The 18,858-nt window shown below is 40.2% G+C and overlaps 1 protein-coding gene across 1 annotated transcript in view; it reads right to left on the reverse strand.

Moving 5' to 3' along the window:
* Window positions 1-222: 222 nt before the first annotated feature.
* Window positions 223-18,858, reverse strand: part of dynlt3 (dynein light chain Tctex-type 3) — a 20,566-nt gene continuing 1,930 nt past the window's right edge. Inside the window, exons 2-4 of the mRNA XM_070893404.1 lie at window positions 12,634-12,757; window positions 10,806-10,883; window positions 223-6,525 (exon numbers count right to left, since the gene is read on the reverse strand). Coding sequence (XP_070749505.1) covers window positions 6,449-6,525; window positions 10,806-10,883; window positions 12,634-12,757 — 279 coding nt within the window. The 3' untranslated portion in view covers window positions 223-6,448. The remainder of the gene's footprint in view (window positions 6,526-10,805; window positions 10,884-12,633; window positions 12,758-18,858) is intronic.

Genomic DNA, 18,858 nt, shown 5'->3' on the forward strand with positions numbered 1-18,858 from the left:
AAGTCCTGTGGGAAGGAGGACAGTGGACCATAGGAGTATTTTTGTATTTATGTACTAGGCTAATGCAGCGGAGCCTGGTCTCCAGTCGTCTTGGATCCCCTTGCCACTGGATCAAGACCTTGCTCTTTCAAGCCCATGTAGTTGCTGGTGTGCAACAAGTTTATATAGGCCTGGTTACATAGCAAGATTAGAATATATCCGAGTAAATCCATGAGACAAATGAGCAATATATATATTTATTAAGAGCAACAGACGTACAATATAAAAAGGATGGGAATCAATTTTAACCAATTACAGATATATTTCTACATCAAATCAAAAATGTACTAAGATTAGCAACAGCAATCCAGAATTTATTCCACCGTCCTGCATCTTCCTCTGTTTCAAATATTTATCTAGGAATTGAAGGGTACATGGGAACAGACTAACAGTAAGGAGTAAGTCTGCTACCATGCAAACATATGGTGTGAGTTTTTCATTTTAAGATATTGTGCAAATCTAATTTACTGTTTAAAGGTCAATACTGAGCTTCTATGCAATGTTAAAGTAGATAGTACAATTTACTACAGCCTTTCAATAGCAATGCTTGTGGAAACCAAAATTGTACTGCCCACTTTAGTGTTCATGGGCTAGACTATCTGGAGGGTCAGTGATTAATTTCCAGCTAAAATGTGTGGTCCCTAGGAAAGTGGTGCAAGTGGCAGGCACTCCACTGTGGCACGCATGCTCACTCTGTGCAATGTTCCATCACTGTTTATCAGTCGCTATTTTCATTGTAATCACAGGTTGTGGAAACGCTGAGTACCCCTGTTCCTAACTATGTTGCCTCTTGTTCATTAGTTTGTGTCCAAGAAATCCAACAGGCAGCTCTATTAAATGTAATTTTAATTTTATGATGGTGCAAGATTTCCATGCTGAAAATATTAAAATACTGAGATTATCTCTACAAAACTAGCCCATAGTGGGAGTATCTTTTCTACTGTCATTTTCTCAAAACTTACATACTCCAAAGTAATTTTTTACACATTTTCTTTGAAAAAAAATCTATTTAAAAGGACTTTTTAATGTTTGAAACGCAAGCAACCTTGAAAAACAATGAAGAAAAACATTAAAAGCTTTAATAGTCAAACTGTCGATCCAAGTAACAAATTCAAAGTCTGAAAATGTCTTATGAACAAGTAGGGCACCATCCCCACAAGAGAACAGCTTATTGAGCTTAGGAAAAGGAAGTGGCAGGCAGGGTGAACCCTGAGTACAGTACCTGTAGGACCCAAAGACACACAGGGAAAGTTACTCTTGTGTAAGGAACCTGGTACTGCAGACTACCCAAAAGTTTTGTGTACCAGGTTGATGCAAAATTACAGCCACACAATGTTGCCTTTTAACCTGTCTCATATGTACCACTCGCTTATGACAAACCATCAAATAATCTTTCATTGCATCTCTGCAGGTCCCTACTTCAGCACAGGACACATTCAAAGTATAACCTACAGTGGAAAGCCTTGCCCCAATCACATTCCACCTCAAACCACTAACGCAAACATGATCACTTCCTGACATCCAGGATGGGCTTCAGTTTGGTCATCGTTCACCTCTTGTACTTTGAGAAAATGCAGCACTGTTGTGACATTGGGCAGCTGTGCTGTGCCATGCCATTCAGTGGGAGAGAAAGGTATGTAAGGTACTTGTATATTGTTAACTGAACACTAGATGGCCCCCCCCCAATGGGATCAAACACATTATCGCAATCACACTCCAAGGTCCCTTGCACTTTTCTTATTCTTTGATGGGAATATAGTAACTATTACATCATCAAAAGTATATGAGGAAATGTTTTTGGAAAATTGCCAAAAATTACTGAAAAGTTAATCTGGCCACCCATTTCTAGTACATGGGAAAATAAACAAGTAAAATACCAAAATCAGGCAAACCAATTGTCTGTAATTGTAGTTCAGAACAAAGATCCCCCTCATTGATGGGCCAAAATTGGTTTGTAGCATAAACATAAACTAGATTGATGACAAAAAAGATCACTACTCAGACTCATGGACACACTCATGGAAGAGTACAATTCCTTATTCAGTCCGAAACTTGGTACAGCAAAGGGTATCAAGGTACACTATGTGAAGGAGGGGGTAAAGTCAAAAATCTTTGAAGCCCAGAGTAGTACCCTATCGCGCTAAAGGAAAATATATCAGCGGAATTAGATTACATGAAGCATGAGGGCATAATCAAAAATTTTACAGGAAAAATCATGGAAAGCTAAAGTATAAAATTTGCCTTCACAGTTAAAATGAAACCTCAACTGTACAGGTTATGATTTATTTCAGAAGTAGTCTGCTTACAAGAGCAAAATGTAATGGTAGCATTTTCTGGTCAGTGTGAGGTACAGCTGGCTTGCACACCAATAGGTAGCATTAGTAAATGGAGGGATGTTGTTTCAACCCCTTGTACTTCTGTTCTAAGAAGATCCCACCCTCTGCTCTATCATTGTCCAGAGGCATTGGACCTCTATTAAAGCCTACTGTTGGGGTGAGGGAGGAAAAATTGGAGGTACTAGTTGTCGAGCTGCTCTTGCATGTTTTATATATCAGTTAGCTGAGGAGCAGTACCTATACTAGCAAAGGGCTGCAGCAAGTTATCCACTCGTCCACAGGTCCTGCGAAGCCTGCACAAGAAAAAAAGCAAGATAACTTGATGGCAACAAAAAATGCTTTTTCGTTGGTATTCCAAACACTAGTAAGATGTTGCTACCCAATTACTTAACAGTATAGAATGAAGCTTCCATTTGGTCATCCAGGTAAAAGACTTTCTTTAGTAGGGATTACTTTTTATAATGGAAAACAAAATGTCATTACCGATTATAAAGTCACCTACTTAAAAAAAATGAAAATTATGGAATTAAATTGTGGGCTTCAATAAAAAATAGTATTAATGGAAATAACTTCTAGCTAGGAGCAGCCTGACATTTAAGTTTCAAAGAATGCCACGAACCATGAGATGAGGCAATAGGTTTTAACCTATTCCTGACCATTAGCTCTCAGTGTATCCATCATTATCCTCAGCAGCCCTACAAAAAATTCAAGTGAGAATTTGGAGAGAAAGGGACCAATAGTCACAGTAAGAAGGAACGAGAGGCTAACGCGTGTGGCAGGTGTACATCAGCAAGCATTATATTAAAACAAATGAGCTATAACCACGTGTACATAATTAATATTTTTTTAAATTAGAAACCCAAGTTTCTTAATCTTCTCAGCAGTATTTCAGTATGGCCATACAACATAGACTAAAAGCAGCTATGGTGTTCGTTCGTAAAGTCACTGCTGGAGGTTTTGTAGAATATTTCCAATAAGGTACAGGGATTCCCATTAGCTAAACTAAACAGCTGAATGCATTGAGCGCACACAGCAGGCCAAGCTCCAGTTATCAATGAGCTGTTGAAGTCTGTGCTAATGCATGTGGCTGTAAGACACATGTTCAATTATCTTATCTACATGACGGGATTTCCATTTGTCTATTTTATCTTATTTATCTTCATTGCTTTCAGTTCCCCTTCTCATATTTGATCAGATTTTTAATAAAACTCAACTTTCACATCCACATCTTGCTTCAGCAATTGTCTCCAGTTCCGACTTATTCCACGTGGATTCCACCCATCTATTGTTTTTTTTACTTGCCCTATTACCATCTCCTTTCACCTTGCACCATCATCCCTTGTGTCATTTAATCTCACCCTATCACAGACTGTCCCTTTCGTTCTTTCCTCTCCTCCCCCCCCTTTTCCTGCCCCTACACTTGCTTAAAACCTGTTACATCACTAACCTTTTCCAGTTCGGAGAAAAGGTCATCGATCCGAAACTTTAACTTTGCCCCTCTCCACAGATGCCGCCTGACCTGCTGAGTATTTCCAGCATTTTCAATTATTATTTTAAATAAATGAGAATACATGGATACAAATCAAGCTTATACAGTACTTTGTGGTTTAGTCAGAAAACAAAAATAATCTACCAATATCAATGTGTTTCAGAGGTAACCACAGGCAAGAGTATCTATGGATAATCAAGAAAATACTATTCTTTGCTGAATAGCATTTAAGAAGCAGTTTTCTAGATCTTGCTATTCTTCATAAGAAAAGTCAGTACTTAAATACAATATAATATACTTTTAAGTTGAAATTGCCATTATACTTTATTTTAGTCCTAAGGGAGTGTTTCATCAGCGCATTACTTAAGGCTTTTCTATCCAGGTTGTAAGTGCAGAAGAGCTCCAGGCTCTGCCACTTACCACAGGTTTCTATCGGTGATTGACAGGAAGAGGTTCTAAAGTCTGCTGGTGGGTTAAAAGACTAACTGGATAAATACACTGAGCAACTAAGAAGCAGGAATTTCTGAAACCATGGAAAGTTAATTATATATAAAAACAGCAAAAGAAAACAAGTGCAATTTTATTAATTCCACAATGGATATAAGGATATAAGGATCAAAATTATTGTTCTTTCACATTCCTCTTTCTGCTATTTTAATGGAGGAATTAACCAGTTTAAAATAATTTCTAGCCTTTAGCCTACAACGGTCGAGTTCCAAACAAAAATAACTACACAGAATAAACCCCATCAGGCTCGTGTGGAAACTACCTTTTACGTACTTGTATGTGACTGTGTGTAATTATCAACCGTAGATTAAACAAATCTAAATAAATATAAGTACAAAAACTGACCAGTGTCTCTCCTATTTAGTCGGTTTTCCCTGGCATAATTCCTTACTAAAGTTCTGTCTACAAGTAATCAACCAAAGTGAAAACAGGATTAAAATACAATAATTTTTGGGTTAATCTTTTGCGCGCTGAAATAACTTCTCAAATATACACATCTCCTTTCAAACAATTTATCTATTTACAAAGTTACTAACAAAATGCTCCAATTTGAGAAAAATTTGCTTCCTCTCCCACCTAAATTTAATCCGATTGAATTGATCAGAAATGGTTATGTTTCTTACTGTATTTAATATAATTTTACTGGATACTACTCTTTCATATGTTTAGTAAAGTCAAACCCCTTTAGTTTTTTTTTTAAAAAAGCAAAAGAATTTCAGCACTCAGCTTTAAAACAGAATTATAGTTTGAATACAGTAACTTCCTTTTAAAAAGGCTTTATCTGTCCGTGCCAATAGACAATTCCATTTACCAGTTAGTCCAGGAGATTACTAAACTTAAAAGCTATGTTTTAATCACTATATGCTATCTTTCATCTTGCGTACATGAAACTGCTGAATCTACTTCATAATGGATTGGCCCTGAAACTGTTTGCTTGAAGTTGTGTTGTCATGGATTACATAAAGTAGCAGAAAATGTTTTATATACATATATACTGGGTTGTGTGAAGTATTTTTGACTCATTACAGGTGTGTAAAAAGGCAATATCCTGGTTTCAAGCCAACACTTCAGTGCAGTGCTCTCTAAATCCAAATTAGCCAATTACTATATTAAGAAAAAAAAAGAGTTTAAAGCATCAAAGATGCAACTTTCACACCAAGCAGCAGTTGTAAGAGACCAATTCGTACACAGGTAATTCAATTTGTATGATTCAGGCATGGGATTTAACAGCAATAGCGTATTTTAGATACCTAATGAATTCTAGCTACTAAGTTTCATATCAACTGGCTCAAACCATTCAGAACTACGAATCTACTTCATTGCAAATATTATATTGTCAAGCATCATAAACTAAACAATATCAGCATCAATTTATAAATTCATAGGTGTAATACAAATCTCTCCAACCTTAAAAAATAAATGTATTGATTTTTTATCCAATCAAGTTATTTTTCTGGAAACTTTATTTGAAGCTCGAAATACATGATTTGGAAAATAAACTTCTAAGTCCTGAATAATATAAAGAAATATGAATTCTGCACTACTATCCCATTTCCCTATCGTTTTAATATAGTGTGGGAAACACATTGTCTGATTCAGTAAAATGTACACATACAGGGTGTTGATCAAACAGCAAAGCCACAGGTTGAGTTATTTAAATTGACCTGGTCAGTTCACTATTTGAATGCACTAATTTAACACTACTATTCAATCCAATCTTCAAAATACCCAAAAAAGAAAATTGGTGATATTTGTGTTGATAAAATTGCCACAGTGCCTGCCTGAGTTTGGATACAATGCAGTGCAAGAGGAAGCAGAAGCCAGTTCTGGTGATATTCAGTTGGGTGTTTAAAAGTAAGTCAGGAGCCCATTAGGAACCACATGAACTAAGCAAGATATTGCCTTTTAAGAAACAGATTACAGCTTTGTAACTCATGCTCAAATGTATGCTATCACTTCTTCTCCACAAACAATGCATGCTAGTCCTAAATCACAAATGGTCTTGCTCTCGTTATGTACACATTTTCTTCAAGAGTTGGTGCTTAGGAATGGCTATGCACTCAAAACTTCCTGTGCGTCACAGCATAATGCCAACGGCAAACACACTGACGACGCAATACATGGTCCTGTTTTCCCATCTCACAGTACAGCTTCCTGCAAAACAAAAAGAATGTAGTAATCTGCACAGATTTATGCAGAGGTACAAGATACTACTGTTTCACAGTGACACAGATTGTTTCGAAAGTGAAACCTCAAGTTTGTTATTCTTCATAAGGAAATACAATTCAATTACACAACTTTATCTACTGAACGGCTTTTCTAAACTGCTTTCGGTTTTATATGGCTGCAACGAAAGGCAATTTACAGCAAACTATTATCTTCTCTTCTTAGGCAGTCCCCGGAGTCGAGGATGACTTGCTTCCACACTAAAATGTGTTCTAAGGTGACTGATGAGACCAATGCAGTATCTAATCTCTGTCACAGTTGGGGCAGATGGTGATTGGGGGGACGGGTGGGTGGGGTGCTTGATTTGTCATACGCTCTTTCTGCTGTGTGTTCTTGGCTTCCGCGTGCTCCTGGCGAAGAGACTCGAAGTGTTTGACGACTTCCTGGATGCGTCTCCTCCACTTTGAGCCGTCTTGGGCGAAGGATTCCCAAGTATCGGTGGGGATGTTACATTTTTTTCAAGGCGGCTTTGAGGGTGTCCTTGAAGCGTTTTCTCTGCCCTCCTGGGACTTGCCTGCCGTAACGTAGCTCGGAGTAGAATGCTTGTTTCTGGAGACTAGTATATATAGGGCATGCGGACAATGTGGGCCGTCCATAATTATGCACTATTCAATTAAAATTATAGCTTTACTAATAATGGTGACAAACTGTCTCAAAGTTTATGATTCAGCTAGGTCATGTCCATAGCTTCGATTAATCAGATATAAATATGAATGGCACATTGCTATAGAACAAAGTGCTCAGCTGGAGGCTGAAATATAAACCTTTACTGTTGCACTCCTCCAGTAGCAGTGGAACAGCCTCATTCACTTCAAGTCATGATTTTTTGTTGTTAACAGTATTAAGATATAAAAGTAGCTACTGGCAAAATACTCTTTATCTGAATGCACGCAGCATTCGTAACAAAATAGATGCATTGACGGCACAAATAAATACAAATGGGTGTGATCTGAAAGCCATTAGAGACGTGGTTCCAAGGTGACCTGGACTGGGAACTAAATATTATGGGGTATTTGACAATTTGGAAGGACAGAAAGGAAAAGGAGGTGGGGTAGCACTGTTAGTAAAGGATGAGATCAGTGCGTTCGTGAGAAACGATATTGGCTCAGAAGATCAAGATATTGAATCAGTTTGGGTGGAGATAAGGAATAAAGGGAAAAAGTAATTGGTAGACGCAGTCTATAGGCCCCCTAACAGTAGCTACACTGTTGGACGGAGTATAAATCAAGAAATAATGGAGGCTTGTAATAAAGGAATGGCAATAATCATGGGTGATTTTAATCTTCATATTGATTAGACAAATCAAATTGATCAAGGTGGCCTTGAAGAGTTCATAGAGTGTATCCGGGATTTTTTCATTGAACTGTACGTTGCGGAACCAACCAGGGAGCAGGTTACGAAAGTAAATTAGCATGAAATATAAAAACAGATAGTAAGAGTTTCTACAGGCACATAAAAAGGAAAAGAGTGGTTAAAGTAAATGTTGGTCCCCTCGAGGATGAGACTGGGGAATTAATGGAGAACAGGGAAATGGCAGAGACCGTGAACAAATATTTGTATCGGTCTTCACGGTAGAAGACACTAAAAACATTCCAATAGTGCAAAATCAAGGGGCTATAGGTAGGGAGGAACTTAATACAATCACTAATGAAGTAGTACTCAGTAAAATAATGGGACTAAAGGCGGACAAGTCCCCTGGACCTGATGGCTTACATTCTAGGGTCTTAAAAGAAGTGGGTGCAGAGATAGTGGATGCATTGGTTGTAATCTACCAAAATTCCTTGGATTCTTGGGCGGTTCCAGCGGATTGGAAACCCGCAAATGTAACGCCTCTATTTAAAAAAGGAGGCAGACAGAAAGCAGGAAACTATAGACCAGTTAGCCTAACATCCGTCATTGGGAAAATGCTGGAGTCCATTATTAATGAAGCAGTAGCGGGACATTTGGAAAAGCATAATTCAATCAAGCAGGGTCAGCATGGTTTTATGAAAGGGTAATCATGTTTGACAAATATGCTGGAGATCTTTGAGGATGTAACAAACAGGGTGGATAAGGTGAAACCAGTGGATGTTGTGTATTTGGATTTCCAGAAGGCATTCGATAAGGTGTCACATAAAAGGTTACTGCACAAGATAAAAGTTCACGGGTTTGGGATAATATATTAGTTAGCCAATCCTCGATCCATGCTAACAGAAAACAGAGAGTCAGGATAAATGGGTCATTTTCCAGTTGGCAAACAGTGACTAGTGAGGTTCCGCAGGGATCGGTGCTGGGGCCTCAACTATTTACAATCTATTTTAATGACTTGGATGAAGGGACCGAGTGTAATGTAGCCAAGTTTGCTGATGATCCAAAGATGGGTGGGAAAACAAATTGTGAGGAGAACACAAAAAGTTTGCAAAGGGATATAGACAGGCTAAGTTGAGTAGGCAAAAATTTGGCAGATGGAGTATAATGTGGGAAAATGTGAGGTTATCCACTTTGGCAGAAAAAGAAAAGCAAATTAAAATTTAAATGGAGAAAAATTGCAAACTGCTGCAGTACAGGGGGACCTGGGGGTCTTTGTGCATGAAACACAAAAAGTTAGTATACAGGTACAGCAAGTAATCAGGAAGGCAAATGAAATGTTGGCCTTTACTGCAAGGGGGATAGAGTATATACGCAGAGAAGTCCTGCTACAACTGTACAGGATATTGGTGAGGCCACACCTAGAATACTACAAACAGTTTTGGTCTCCGTATTTAAGAAAGGATATACTTGCATTGGAGATTGTTCAGAGAAGGTTCACTCGGTTGATTCCGGAGATCAGGGGTTTGACTTATGAAGATAGGTTGAGCCTATACACATTGGAGTTCAGAAGGAGAGGTGATCTTATCGAAACATAAGATAATGAGGGGGCTCGACAAGGTGGATGCAGAGAGGATATTTCCACCCATAGGTGAAACTAAAACTAGGGGACATAGTCTCAGAATAAGGGATCAGCCATTTAAAACTGAGATGAGGATGAATTTCTTCTCTGGAGGGATGTAAATCTATGGAATTCTCTTCCTCAGAGAGCTGTGGAGGCTGGGTCATCGAATATATTTAAGGCGGAGATGGACAGATTTTTGAGCGATAAGGGAATAAAGGATTATGGGGAGCGGGCAGGAAAGTGAAGCTGAGTCCATGATCAGATCAGCCATGATCTTATTAAATGGCGGAGCAGGCTCGAGGGGCCAGGTGGCCTACTCCTGCTCCTATTTCTTATGTTCTCATGTTCTTAAGGGCAAAGTGCGAAAACAAAGCAAATACAAAAGTACAGTGGAACCTCAAATACTGAGATTCCCAAATCTCAATTATCTTTGTGGCAATGGTATACCTGCAGAAGTCTGTTTCTAAGACAGACTTGGCAAGGTCCACTTACACTCCAAAGATCAGCTCATCGAACAACTCTCAGCTTCCCCTACAGCCCTTCTTCCTCCCCCCCCCCCAACCCTTGTGCATGATTTGTCATCACACTGACCACAAACCCGAGAGTTGGCCAACCACAGAAATGACACTACGTACTCCACTCTACAGATCCCATCAACAGCCTTTGCAATATTGATCTCAGTGGAGCTGCAACCTTTAAAATCAATGCAGAACCTTCTTGTTGAAGTGCTCTCATCACCATTGGAGCATTTTTATTTTTGGTCCTGTTTGGCCTACTGCATGCAAAAGATACATGCTAAACTCTAGCTTTAGAAATACAGTAGTCAATTAAGCTGGATAACAATAAGCAGGCTGTTCGCTTCTTAAGGATCACCTGCTTAGAACGGAGTTCCCTTAACACATCCTAAGGACTGACGGACTGGTTATTGTGACTGATAAATCACACATATCCACTGAGCCACGATGACTGTTGTTGAGTCTTAGCACATTTTCACCTCTGCACACGAATAGAGAACTGAGTTTCACACCTGGGCAAAATGCTCTAAAACTGGTCTGACAACCAGTAATTCCCATCGGGCGCTCAATTATATGTATTCTACTGTCAGTCTTGCACAATATTATAATTTAGTATTCAAAGCAGCTTTCAGCAAGTTAGAAGTGATCTATTACCTAATGGAAATGATAAACATTTCTGAGATGCGTCTGTTAACTCTGATTAATGTACCAATTTCTCTTGCATCCCTCTAGTTTTAGCCATTATTGTAACAAACATTAAATATTAAGACAGTAAGACTTACCATCAGTGCTGCTGTCCCAGTAACATGAACTCGCTGTGTGGAGACCAGCACCACTTTTCTGCATTACCGCACAGGTCACTAGAATCATCAATAAATTGTCATTTCAGTGCCATAATTCTGCTGAGAGGAATATTTTTCAGTGACAAACAGGCAAAATTGGTAACATTTGCTTTTGTTTTTGCTTAAAAGCCAGGCTGATAGCAACTTCCAGTTTTCTTTATCTTTATTTTTTAATTCTCTGGATGTTAGTGCGCTGACAAGGTCGGTATTTATTGCCCTTCCCTAGTTGCCCCGAGGTGGTGGGTAGTGAGCCTGTTTCTTGAACCGCTGGTATTGTTTTGATACAACTGAGTGGCTTGCTAGGCCACTTCAGAGGGTAGTTAAGAGTTAACCACGTTGGTGCAAGATTGGAGTCACATATAGGCCAAACCGGGTAGGGGTGGCAAGTATCCTTCCCTGAGGACATCAGTGAATCAGTTGGGTACTTAACAATAATTCGACAGCTTCATGGTCATTTTTAACTGATACCAGCTTTTTATTTCAAGTTTTGTTAAAACTGAATTCAAATTCTCAAATTCCCATGGTGGGATTTCAGCTGGCAGTCTCTGGATTTAGTCCAGTAATTTAACCATTTCACTACTGTACCCAATTTGCTCAGGTGATTTTTTTAAAAAAGTGATCAAATTGTTACTGTAGAAGCATTTGAAATAAATCTCTGGTAGCGGGGAGGCACAGAAATGGTGTCCGATATAGCCAGTGTATTACTAAAGGAAAGGTAATATTCCAGGGAAGACTCAAACATTATATTTCTAAGCATTTCCTCAATATCAAGCATGGTCAAAATGTTTAATTTAATCATTTATAAGTTGGTTATTTTACTCCTGAATCCTCCCACAGTTCGTCAATGCAAGAGAACCATTGTCAGAACTATCCCTTTCCTGCATTCATTTTCTTCAGAGCAAATCCAGTGTACAAAAACATATAGTAATGTGCAGTACTTGCTGGAAGAGTGGTTTACTATTACAACACATTTCCAATCGTAATGTAAAATGAAAGGGCAATAGGATCAAAAAACTTAGGCCTTTTTTGTAGTCCGCACAAAACTAAACATTGAACTTGATGTCCAGGTCTCACATCCAAGTGAATGACAGTGATCCAAAGAAAAAGTAATTCTCAAAATCATCTTTCTATACTGGACAATCGTTGAAGAACTTAAAAATAAAATAACTGTAGGAGGTTTATTTGAACCGTTGGAAACTATGAACCTTGCTTGAAGCAATCCTTTAAAAAACTATAGTGAGCAGCTTTCGTGACAAATACATCGGTCTTGCTCTCATTTATATCAGCTGGAAATTCAGCTTTGCTGAAAATCAACTATTTTGTTAAAGCACAAAGATAAAGCACAAAGACTCCACACCAACACAATATAAGCCCTTTGAATAAAAGCATCCAGTACATTCTACCGAATACCTGCTCATCAAATAAAAGATCAATGGTCAAACCGATAAAATTACTTGCTTGTGTGTGGAAGTGTTGAAGAGCACTATAGTTAATACCCACACCTCAAATTGTTCCTATAGAAACATTCTTTCCCAAACATACATTTAAAAAATTGTGAAATTCAAACTAGGAACATTTGGCAAGAGTATGATAGTGCGCATCTCTCCAGAGTTATAGGGTCAACCTCACACTGTACTAAAACATCCTTATCCTGCATCCTCTATCTATACAATATCTTGAAGTACAGGATAAAGTCAACATATCTTACCAGTTTATTAATAATAATGTATGCCCTTATGGAGTTTATTACTTTATACAGAATACTCACCAATATATTTAAATGGTTTTCCCATTTTAACCAAATGCATCAGGGATTGTTCAACTACAGCAGCAGTCCACTGATTGATCTTGCTGTGATTATAATCAACCCCTCCGATAATATTGTCAATGCACTGAAAATAAAGCACTGATGTTAACTGCACATTTATGGCTCAAAGTAAACTTAGACTGCTGCTAATGTGCTTGATGTACAGTTGTAAATCATCGGTCATTTAACAAATTAGACACAATAGGATCACTTTCTACTTGAATAAAAATGATTAAATTTCAAAGAGAAAGGAAATAAAACAAAGATTAATAGCATTTACAGTATCAGTTAGACATGGAAAGTCATTCAGGAAGTCTTAGCTCATCTATCCAGGAATACTGTACAGTTTACTCTACCTCCCCCCCCCCCCCCCCCCCCCACTGCCCCATTAAAGCATCCAACTGTTCTTTATAATGATTCTAGACAAATTAGCTAGAATTCTTTGAGGATATAATGAACAGGATGGATAAAGGGGAACCAGTGGATATGGTGTATTTGGACTTCCAGAAGCCATTTGACAAGGCGCCACATAAAAGGTTACTGCACAAAAGTTCATGTGGTTGGGGTAATATATTAGCATGGATAGAGGATTGGCTAACTAACAGAAAACAGAGTGTCGGGATAAATGGTTCATTCTTGGGTTGGCAATCAGTAACTAGTGGGATGCCGCAGGGATCATTGCCGGGACCCCAACTATTTACAATCAATATTAACGACTTGGAAGAAGGGACAGAGTGTAACGTAGCCAAGTTTGCTGACGATACAAAGATGGGAGGAAAAGAACATAAGAACATAAGAATTAGGAACAGGATTAGGCCATCTAGCCCCTCGAGCCTGCTCCGTCATCCAACAAGATCATGGCTGATCTGGCCGTGGACTCAGCTCCACTTACCCGCCCGCTCCCCGTAACCCTTAATTCCCTTATTGGTTAAAAATCTATCTATCTGTGACTTGAATACATTCAACGAGTTAGCCTCAACTGCTTTCTTGGGCAAAGAATTCCACAGATTCACAACCCTCTGGGAGAAGAAATTCCTTCTCAACTCGGTTTTAAATTGGCTCCCCCGTATTTTGAGGCTGTGCCCCCTAGTTCTAGTCTCCTCTACCAGTGGGTAAAAATATGGCAGATGGAGTATAATGTTGGAAAGTGTGAGGTCATGCACTTTGGCAGAAAAAAAAAATCAGAGCAAGTTATTACTTAAATGGAGAAAAATTGCAAAGAGCTGCAGTACAGCGGGGCCTGGTGGTACTTGTGCATAAAACACAAAAGGTTAGTATGCAGGTACAGCAAGTGATCAGGAAGACCAATGGAATCTTGGCCTTTATTGCAAAGGGGATGGAGTATAAAAGCAGGGAAGTCTTGCTACAGTTAAACAGGGTTTTGGTGGTGCCACACCTGGAATACTGCGTGCAGTTTTGGTTTCCATATTTATGAAAGGATATACTTGCTTTGGAGGCAGTTCAGAGAAGGTTCACTCGGTTGATTCCAGAGATGAGGGGGTTGACTTATGAGGAAAGGGTGAGGAGATTGGGCCTCTACTCATTGGAATTCAGAAGAATGAAAGGTGATCTTATCGAAAAGTATGATTATGAGGGGGCTTGACAGGGTGGATGCAGAGAGGATGTTTCCACTGGTAGGGGAGACTAGAATTAGGGGGCATAATCTTAGAATAAGGGGCCACCCATTTAAAACTGAGATAAGGAGGAATTTTTTCTCTGAGGATTGTAAATCTGTGGAATTCGCTGCCTCAGAGAGCTGTGGAAGCCGGGACATTGAATAAATTTAAGACAGAGATAGACAGCTGCTTAATCGATAAGGGAATAAGGGGTTTTGGGGAGCGGGCGGGGAAGTGGACCCGAGTCCATGATCGGATCAGCCATGATCGTATTAAATGGTGGAGCAGGCTCGAGAGGCCATATGGTCTACTCCTGCTCCTATTTCTTATGTACATATGCTCTTATATCCCCGCTAATGCACCCAGAAATCCATTCTACATGTCTCCACAGATAATAATCAAAAACTTACTGATATCAAGTCTTAAATTTGCCTTTTACTAACTTAAGCCCATGTCATTTTGTCCTACTGGCATGGTTTAATTTGTAGTAGTATTCAGAATATAACTTTTCTATGACATTTAAATGGCAATAGGATATTCAGGTCCCTAATAGCCATTTTTTCTTCTGCCGCGAGTGGGGGTCTTTGCTTGTTAGTCAGAGTAGGAATCGCAGGATAGCGCAGATGAATACGTGGCTTGAGCAGTGGTGCAGCAGGGAGGGATTCAAATTCCTGGGGCATTGGAACCGGTTCTGGGGGAGGTGGGACCAGTACAAACCGGACGGTCTGCACCTGGGCAGGACCGGAACCAATGTCCTAGTGGGAGTGTTTGCTAGTGCTGTTGGGGAGGAGTTAAACTAATAGGGCAGGGGGATGGGAAACAATGCAGGGAGACAGAGGGAAACAAAAAGGAGGCAAAAGCAAAAGTCAGAAAGGAGATGAGGAAAAGTGGAGGGCAGAGAAACCCAAGGCAAAGAACAAAAAGGGCCACTGTACAGCAAAATTCTAAAAGGACAAAGGGTGTTAAAAAGACAATCCTGAAGGCTTTGTGTCTTAATGCAAGGAGTATCCGCAATAAGGTGGATGAATTAATTGTGCAAATAGATGTTAACAAATATGATGTGATTGGGATTACGGAGACGTGGCTCCAGGATGATCAGGGCTGGGAACTCAACATCCAGGGGTATTCAACATTCAGGAAGGATAGAATAAAAGGAAAAGGAGGTGGGGTATCATTGCTGGTTAAAGAGGAGATTAATGCAATAGTTAGGAAAGACATTAGCTTGGATGATGTGGAATCTATATGGGTAGAGCTGCAGAACACCAAAGGGCAAAAAACATTAGTGGGAGTTGTGTACAGACCTCCAAACAGTAGTAGTGATGTTGGGGAGGGCATCAAACAGGAAATTAGGGGTGCATGCAATAAAGGTGCAGCAGTTATAATGGGTGACTTTAATATGCACATAGATTGGGCTAACCAAACTGGAAGCAATACGGTGGAGGAGGATTTCCTGGAGTGCATAAGGGATGGTTTTCAAGACCAATATGTCGAGGAACCAACTAGGGGGGAGGCCATCTTAGACTGGGTGTTGTGTAATGAGAGAGGATTAATTAGCAATCTCATTGTGCGAGGCCCCTTGGGAAAGAGTGAACATAATATGGTGGAATTCTGCATTAGGATGGAGAATGAAATAGTTAATTCAGAGACCATGGTCCAGAACTTAAAGAAGGGTAACTTTGAAGGTATGAGGCGTGAATTGGCTAGGATAGACTGGCGAATGATACTTAAGGGGTTGACTGTGGATGGGCAATGGCAGACATTTAGAGACCGCATGGATGAACTACAACAATTGTACATTCCTGTCTGGCGTAAAAATAAAAAAGGGAAGGTGGCTCAACCGTGGCTATCAAGCGAAATCAGGGATAGTATTAAAGCCAAGGAATTGGCATACAAATTGGCCAGAAATAGCAGCAAACTGGGGGACTGGGAGAAATTTAGAACTCAGCAGAGGAGGACAAAGGGTTTGATTAGGGCAGGGAAAATGGAGTACGAGAAGAAGCTTGCAGGGAACATTAAGGCGGATTGCAAAAGTTTCTATAGATATGTAAAGAGAAAAAGGTTAGTAAAGACAAACATAGGTACACTGCAGTTAGAATCAGGGGAAGTCATAACGGGGAACAAAGAAATGGCAGACCAATTGAACAAGTACTTTGGTTCGGTATTCACTAAGGAGGACACAAACAACCTTCCGGATATAAAAGGGGTCAGAGGGTCTAGTAAGGAGGAGGAACTGAGGGAAATCCTTATTAGTCGGGAAATTGTGTTGGGGAAATTGATGGGATTGAAGGCTGATAAATCCCCAGGGCCTGATGGACTGCATCCCAGAGGTGGCCTTGGAAATAGCGGATGCATTGACAGTCATTTTCCAACATTCCATTGACTCTGGATCAGTTCCTATGGAGTGGAGGGTAGCCAATGTCACCCCACTTTTTAAAAAAGGAGGGAGAGAAAACAGGGAATTATAGACCGGTCAGCCTGACCTCAGTAGTGGGTAAAATGATGGAATCAATTATTAAGAATGACATAGCAGCGCATTTGGAAAGAGGTGACATGATAGGTCCAAGTCAGCATGGATTTGTGAAAGAGAAATCATGCCTGACAAATCTTCTGGAATTTTGTGAGGATGTTTCCAGTAAAGTGGACAAGGGAGAACCAGTTGATGTGGTATATTTGGACTTTCAGAAGGCTTTCGACAAGGTCCCACACAAGAGATTAATGTGCAAAGTTAAAGCACATGGGATTGGGGGTAGTGTGCTGACGTGGATTGAGAACTGGTTGTCAGACAGGAAGCAAAGAGTAGGAGTAAATGGGCACTTTTCAGAATGGCAGGCAGTGACTAGTGGGGTACCGCAAGGTTTTGTGCTGGGGCACCAACTGTTTACATTGTACATTAATGATTTAGATGAGGGGATTGAATGTAGTATCTCCAAATTTGCAGATAACACTAAGTTGGGTGGCAGTGTGAGCTGCGAGGAGGATGCTATGAGGCTGCAGAGTGACTTGGATAGGTTAGGTGAGTGGGCAAATGCATGGCAGATGAAGTATAATGTGGATAAATGTGAGGTTATCCACTTTGGTGGTAAAAACAGAGACAGACTATTATCTGAATGGTGACAGATTAGGAAAAGGGGAGGTGCAACGAGACCTGGGTGTCATGGTATATCAGTCATTGAAGGTTGGCATGCAGGTACAGCAGGCCGTTAAGAAAGCAAATGGCATGTTGGCCTTCATAGCGAGGGGATTTGAGTACAGGGGCAGGGAGGTGTTGCTACAGTTGTACAGGGCCTTGGTGAGGCCACACCTGGAGTATTGTGTACAGTTTTGGTCTCCTAACTTGAGGAAGGACATTCTTGCTATTGAGGGAGTGCAGCGAAGATTCACCAGACTGATTCCCAGGATGGTGGGACTGACCCATCAAGAAAGACTGGATCAACTGGGCTTGTATTCACTGGAGTTCAGAAGAATGAGAGGGGACCTCATAGAAACTTTTAAAATTCTGACGGGTTTCGACAGGTTGGATGCAGGAAGAATGTTCCCAATGTTGGGGAAGTCCAGAACCAGGGGTCACAGTCTAAGGATAAGGGGTAAGCCATTTAGGACCGAGATGAGGAGAAACTTCTTCACCCAGAGAGTGGTGAACCTGTGGAATTCTCTACCACAGAAAGTTGTTGAGGCCAATTCACTAAATATATTCAAAAGGGAGTTAGATGAAGTCCTTACTACTAGGGGGATCAAGGGGTATGGCGAGAAAGCAGGAAGGGGTACTGAAGTTGCATGTTCAGCCATGAACTCATTGAATGGTGGTGCAGGCTAGAAGGGCTGAATGGCCTACTCCTGCACCTATTTTCTATGTTTCTATGTTAAATGTGGACACTGGATTCAGTGGTGCTGAACCCAAAATGCTTATTCCTCAGATGCACATTGTGATTAGGAATAAGCTTTAAAGGACTATTTATACCTGTGTTATTCAACAAGATAACAAGTTATATTTAAGTAACGCCTTTAACGTGATAAAACATCACAAGGCACTTCACAGGAGTGTTATCAAAATAAATTCGACACCAAGCCATATAAGATGTTTGGGCAGATGAGCAAAAGCTTGGTCGAAGAGGTATGTTTAATGGATCGTCTTAAAGGAGGAAAGAGAAGTGGAGATGCAGAAATATTTGAGGAGGAATTCTAGAGCTTAGGACCTTGGCAGCTGAAGGCACGACCGCCAATGGTGGAGCATTTAAAATCGGGGATGTTGGAAAGGCCAGAATGGGCAGAGAGCAGATGTCAAGGGGGATTATAGGGCTGGAGGTGATTACTAAGAGGTGGGGCAAAGCCATGGGGGGATTTGAAAACAAGGATGAGAATTTTAAAATTGAGGCATTGCTTAACTGGGAGCCAATGCAAGTCAGCAAGCACGGGAAAGATGGTGCAAGTTAGTACACAGGCAATAGGATGACCTCAAATTTAGGGTGAGTAGAACCAACCAGGATTGCATTGGAATAGTTAAGTCTAGAGGTGATAACGGCATGGACGAGGGCTTCAGCAGCAGATAAGTTGAGGCCGGTGGGGGAAAGAC

This window comes from Pristiophorus japonicus, chromosome 11 (assembly GCF_044704955.1).
Source record: "Pristiophorus japonicus isolate sPriJap1 chromosome 11, sPriJap1.hap1, whole genome shotgun sequence".
Taxonomy (NCBI): domain Eukaryota; kingdom Metazoa; phylum Chordata; class Chondrichthyes; family Pristiophoridae; genus Pristiophorus; species Pristiophorus japonicus.